This window comes from Micropterus dolomieu, linkage group LG18 (genome assembly GCF_021292245.1).
Source record: "Micropterus dolomieu isolate WLL.071019.BEF.003 ecotype Adirondacks linkage group LG18, ASM2129224v1, whole genome shotgun sequence".
NCBI lineage: Eukaryota > Metazoa > Chordata > Actinopteri > Centrarchiformes > Centrarchidae > Micropterus > Micropterus dolomieu.
This window is the reverse complement of record NC_060167.1, coordinates 20115076-20121737: the sequence shown is the minus strand read 5'-3', so window position 1 is coordinate 20121737 and position 6662 is coordinate 20115076. Positions and strand designations below refer to the sequence as shown.

The following is a 6662-nucleotide window of genomic DNA, read 5'->3' as shown; positions in this document are numbered from 1 at the left end:
AAGGTGTCAATGGTTGTCTTTTGGACAGCTGTCAAGTCAGCAGTCTTCCCCATGATTGTGTAGCCTACAGAACTAGACTGAGAGACCATTTAAAGGCCTTTGCAGGTGTTTTGAGTTAATTAGCTGATTAGAGTGTGGCACCAGGTGTCTTCAATATTGAACCTTTTCACAATATTCTAATTTTCTGAGATACTGATTTTGGGGTTTTCATTAGTTGTCAGTTATAATCATCAAAATTAAAAGGAATGAACGCTTGAAATATATCAGTCTGTGTGGAATGAATGTATACATTATACAAGTTTCACTTTTTGAATGGCATTACTGAAATAAATCAACTTTTTGATGCTATTCTAATTATATGACCAGCGCCTGTATATAAAATCTGGGCGAAAATCAGTTTAAACCAAATTAGTCTCAGTTCAAAAACAAAAATGAGCTTTGGGAATTATATTATTATATTACTACCTTAAATAAAATGCTAAACTTTAATGTGTTTGTGGTCTAGATGATGTCCTTGTTGAAGGTTTTGAGACAAAGGAAAGCAGCTGTGTGACCATCCAAAGCCAGTTCTACTTCACAAACACCACCAACTCTTACAACGTGCTGCAGGACTGTGGAAACTGCTCACGGTGTGTTTTTCAGAGTGTCAGCAGAATGTGTTTGTGCTCTCATACGTGGACTATACACACTGTAAGAAGTCAACTAAATATCCGTCACTGTCTCCTGTAGGCTGTTCCATGCAAAGCGGATAGAAAACACCAACCTCCTCTTTGTGGTCGCCGAGACGCTCCCCTGCAGCTCATGTGAGATAGAGAGATTGACACAGGTCAGGACAGAGTGTATCCTTTTCATGCTCACACACTCTGCGGTGCTTTCGTTTTTGCTGACGGTGGAAATCTTATCGATCTTGTGTGGCAAGTAAATTCAGTGTTACTTAATTTAACTAAAAATAAACAGTTCAGGAGGAGAATCCATGCGAAGTACTGAGCAACGCACGATATCGTAAAGGCCCGACTTCCTGCTTTGACTACAGTGCCTTAGTGAGTAGATACACTATGTATGGAATTATATTTGTGCCTCAATTCTGAGCATGAGACATTTTGAGCACAGAAATATATTTTTATAAGCATATTGACTATATTTTGTAGAAAAAGTACTGCTTTTAAAATACAAAAATCAATTTGTATTCACTTATTGTGTGTATTTGTAAGTATTATCTACATAAGCATATAATGATCTCTCTGTGCACTCCCACTTTATGAAATTCTACTTGTAGGTTAGTCTCTCTACCCAACTATCTTGGTTTGTGGCTGGTTAATCACAGCTAGCTATACAGTAGTTAACTAAGCTAGTTTTGCTAACTTGATGATTCCATCTACTGTACACAACCAAGGCATTATACTCATTTATGAAGTTCCTTCAAAAATAACTTTCACTGTACCACTGAATTTAATATATTTAATATAATTTCTTAAACATAGGGTGCTACCTCGAATTTTAAAGCACACTATTGTGCAGCTGGCAATTATCAAGTTAGCCAACTAGCTTACTTAGCTACTGCTTATCTGGCATAAGTTAGCTAACTACCTACCAAGATAGCTAGCCCAAAGTGCGTCCCTTCTGAAAGCTGCCATTATGCTTCATTAGAACGACTTTTTGAACAGTTGAATAGCTTCGGAAACCCACTCCCCGCACGCCATTGGAATTGGGGTTGGAGACTGCGTCCAACAATTTCTATAACTTTCTGAAACAACTATCTGGCATTTACGCCCACTTCACGCAGTGATTGGCCAACTGTACAGAGGTGAGAAAAGAGCCAGGGTTTAAACTTCTCTCTCCAGCTCTCGTTTTTCATCCTTACACAACTACTTTTTTTCCACTTTTTATGTGAACTATGGAGACTATTAATTTCTTTCAGGAGAAACTGAAAATGTGCCATGTTATCCCCATATTTAAAGAAAGCATGAAAACCACCCTCTCTCTTTGATGACCAGTTTTTCACTCTGCCTCCCAGGGTGGCTGTTCGGAACAACTCACGTTGGTCGGACAGCACAGTGTACCTCTTTTTGAGTATAACCCAACCATAACACCATTGGAGAAAAAACAACCAACATACTCCCAATTTTGCTGTGTAAGTCAGTCAAACCTTTTGAGAGAGAACAAATGATTCAAACTGAGTGACAGTGGTCATTATTGCGTGTTTGGGTGGATAATAGTAAACACGAAAATAAATGTACACAGAACATTGTCTGTGCAAATTAAATTACTCTTTCCACAATAATAATTTTTCCTCAAGATATAATTTATTTGCTTGCAAAAGAAAGTTTATGTGCTTAAAAATGTCCCTTTTCACGCTTAGATATGAGGCACAAATTCCAATGTCAATACACTAATGATGAATCATTTGCTCTGGATTTATTGTTAACTCTCATTGCAGGAAAACACGTCAGAGTGCGGACGGGGTCATGCTCTGCAGTCCTCCATAGGAGTCCTTCTCTTTATTCAGCTTATTCTGCCTCTTTTTCATCTCTGACACGTTCAAACACTCTAACTGACATCTTTCATCTCTTTGGGTTTAGGCTCGGATCTACTGAAGGTCAGATCAAACAGCAACTGCAAAATTCTTCGTTTTTGATCTACAAACGTCCCATAGCACATTTGTGCTTGGGTAAAAAAACAAAAGTGGATAAGCTCTTAGTGTTTTATGCCTTATTGCTTATGCATTTGTTGGTGTTCCAGGGCTTGAGTGCAAAATATAGGAAGAGAATGTGTTGAGTGTGCATGCTACTTAAACTAGGACAAGCATGTTTAACATTTTTGCACACAGGATCAGCCATGTAAACACCAAAAAGTCAGGGAGGCAGCTGAAATGTACTTTTAACGGGCCAATAAATAACCACTCAGCTGGAACTCACAACTTTAGGTGGGATTGTGGTAGTGAAATTATAAAAGATCTAAAAACTCAGTCTATTTGGTTTGTGGTAAAAACACAGTGGTGGAAGGTACTCAGATATTTTTAGCAATACCAATCTGTGGAAATACAAGTATTAGCAACAAAATTTACTTAAAAGCATAAATACTCATTTGACAGCAGAATGGACCCTAGGTGTTACATCAACATATCAATAATTATATTATCAGATTAATATTAGTTATGCATTAACATGTAGGAGCATTTAAATGTTGTAGCTAATCAAGATAGAGCTAACCTTCAGTACTTTATACACCGTTGGGTAGTTTTATCAATAACAGTCATTTTAAAAACTCAGCATAGGTTTTCTGTGAAAAAATGAAAAGTAACTACTTGTCTGATAAATCTCGTGGAGTAAAAAGTTAAATATTTAAGAATTAAAGGTGCTCTGTGGATGTTTCTAGCAAACAAAGTTTCTGTTTACAATTAGTTTCTCACCCGAAACACTTGTTGAATGCATTTCCTACCACATAAAAAACTGAAACTGCTTTGTTTACACCCATATTTACTTGATAGCAGTCTTCTTCCCAACATTTTCTGACGTATTGCAGCATTTTGTGGCGCCTTACTGCGTGCCACCTGTGGATCGTTGGAATAGAGTGAAACCATTGGGGTTTCCAACAGGGACCCACTGTTTTCATTGCTCCATAGCGCTGCTAGTGGTCAAAACTCCACAGGTTACCTTTTAGGAGATAAAATGGGATTACTCAAGTAAAGTACAAGCAACCTCAACACTGTACCCAAGTATAGTACTTGAGTAAATGTACATAGTTACTTGTCATCACTGAAAATACAACGCTGCACATGCCACCACATGACCGGGTATTATCCAGAAGAGCTCTGTGATTGGCAAAACAACTTTGTAGAGACATTATTCTGAGTTTTTAGATTTTTCATTGTCACTGTGGCTCCTTTGATGAGGCCCACCTAAATAGTTAACTGTTGGTTAACTATGGTTTAAAGTTTCCATACAACTGCTGGGTAAAGCTATAGAAAGTATTTACATAACCGAATGAACATGGAAAGAAATAGACAGAACCTGCTGCTGGTTGAGCTCCACAATTCAGGCTCCCTCATATAATTTGCTCAGACGCCGCTGCTCCTGGCATCTTCTGTTTTTGTTGGCTTTGTGAAAATTAAAATGGATTGTCTATGCCAGGTTTCATTTGCATGTCCAGTCCTAGTAAATATCTTTGCACATGAAGGAGCTCCTGCACCTACAGCAGTTTTTACATGATAGTAGATCCAGGCCTTAACCTCAAATTCACTTCAGTGTCTTTCAATCCACCTCTGACCTTTGCCAGACAGTTTCAGGACTATAAATTCCATCATAGATGACAACGACCCAGAATGACCTCCCTCTGCTGTCTCAAGTACGCTCTGTCTCTTAAATCGTTATTTCAGACAGAATTTAGATGAGAAGTATTTTTCCCCCCTAAAAATATTTTTCTTAGAGCATTTTCATTTATAAGACAACAGATGAGAAAAGTATGATGAGAAATACCCGTGTCAGACCTCCAGCAAGATTTTGTGACTTTTCATAACACATATCAGTGATGAAGTGTCCGTGTAGTTTCATTGATTCAAGGATTGTTAAAGGCAAGGTTTGTTTTGTTCAAATGCTTCCACAGAGGCTTGGCATGAACTTGATGTGCTTCCAGTTGATATGAATTGATTAAAGGTGTAAAATCAGACAGAAACATACGGTCGTATCAAATGTTAACAGTGATTTTGTTACAATAATGTAGTAGTGAATCCTCCAAAAAACCACTTCAGTGGTTTAGTGCAATACTGCTGTTTTGCACTAAACCACTATACTGATAATAGTTTGCTTTATTCTAGCAGTAATTATCATGACCATCAATTTCTCATTAAATTTAGATTTGAAGTAATTGACATTCTGTGTTATCTATAGTGTTATAGCACAAAACATGTGCAGGTGTCAGTGTGTAGCTGACATGTTTTTAGGCGCATTACATCAGTTGTTGGTTAAAGGGAAGCTCTCTGTCCCTTTTTTTTATATCTTGTATCGCCACTATTTGTCAAACCTGAATTTATGCACTTGTGTATGCTTCTGTATGGGGAATGTAGCTTTGAACAGCTTTCTGTGTAATCAATATTTTATCAGTATGTGATGCTTTTTGGCGCTCTGTTGAGATTCCCCCGATGTCACACTGAAAGTGATGATTCGCTGTGGCAGAATGTTTTCATTTTTATCATGCATAAGGCGTCATGATGTTGACATCTGATTCAAGTTTGTACAAAATTATGAAGCTGTAAGACTTTTAGCAGTTTTGTCACAGTTTGTGTCTGTCCAGTATTGTATGCATGTTAAACATTAACCCCATAACAAAGAAATAATACATGCAACATATATTAGGGATGCAACTAACCAATTATTATTGTTATCTCTATTATTCAATGATTAGTAGTTGAAATAAAAAAAAATTGCCCTTCAGTTTCCCAGAGCGTGGTTACAAGTACATTAGTACATTCAGTGTCAAACAGCAAAATCCTAACACATGAAAATCAAAACTCAACACTGAAATTTATTATTTTTGTTCATGAAGTCACCGGTTTGTCATTAGGAAAAAACACGACGACTGTGCTTATGTAACAGTTGGAAAATCATTATCTGTTACATACAATTTATTTAATTTGACTCATTTTATCAGTGTGGGTCTTGTCTCATCTGTCTGCGCAACGCACGTGTCAGACTTCTCCTCCGTGGCCGCCTGCAGCTATACTACTTGTGACTGTAACTTCCACTATCTATATCTACACTAGATGCCAAATTTTTTTCAAGCCGTTAAATGACGGCCCAGAACAAAGTGAAATTATTTCAAATCCTCATACAGGCTAATCCTGTGCATGTTTAGCACAGTACTACTGCGCGGTAAGATTGATTCCAAATAACTGCAGATATTTTTTTTTATCTCCCTTGTTAAACAAATTGACATAAAACATTGCTGCAAAAAACATTCTCGCACTTTTATTTTGGAGGCAAGTGAGTAACTGTAGTTGTCATGACTGAGATCTATTTCAGCACCAGCCGCTATCATTATTAATCATTTTTTATTTTTCTGCTATCAAAGCAATCTATCAAGGCCAGAAATTATTGCTGGTGGGCCTGCCTATTGCCGAACACTGCTTTAACATACACCAATCAGCCATAACATTAAGAACACCTGCTGGTCTCCCTCTGCCACCAAAACAGCTGTGACCCATCAAGGCATGGACTCCTCTGTGTATGCAATGTGTGTCCTGACGTCTTTCTATCAGAACCAGCATTAACTTTTTCAGCAATTTGACTTGCAGTAGCTAGTCTGTTGGATCGGCCCACCCTTCCCTCCCCACATGCATCAATGAGCCTTGGCTCACCGTGACACTGTCGCCATTTCCTGCTTTTCTTTCCTTGGACCACTTTTGATAGGTACTGACCACTGCAGACCGAGAACGCCCCACAAGAGCTGCAGTTGTGGGCATGATCTGACCCAGTCTTAAGCCGTCACAATTTGGCCTTGTCAAAGTTGCTCAATTCCATAAGTTTGACCATATTTCTTGCTTCTAACACATCAACTTTGGGGCCAAAATGTTGCTACTTAATATGTCCCACACACTAATGTGTGCAATGGTAACCAGATAATTACTGTTACTCACTTCCCCTGTCAGTGGTCATAAGGTTATGGCT

At 38.1% G+C, this 6662-nt stretch overlaps 1 protein-coding gene across 2 annotated transcripts in view; it reads left to right on the top strand.

The window, feature by feature from the left end:
- The window catches only part of cacna2d2b (calcium channel, voltage-dependent, alpha 2/delta subunit 2b), a 46075-nt gene extending 40123 nt beyond the window's left edge, over positions 1-5952 (top strand). For both annotated transcript variants that reach the window (XM_046029143.1, XM_046029144.1), the window contains 4 exons: positions 506-629; positions 730-839; positions 958-1040; positions 2438-5952. In XM_046029143.1, the coding sequence (XP_045885099.1) occupies positions 506-629; positions 730-839; positions 958-1040; positions 2438-2533 (413 nt within the window). In that variant the 3' untranslated portion in view covers positions 2534-5952. The remainder of the gene's footprint in view (positions 1-505; positions 630-729; positions 840-957; positions 1041-2437) is intronic.
- Positions 5953-6662: the final 710 nt, after the last annotated feature.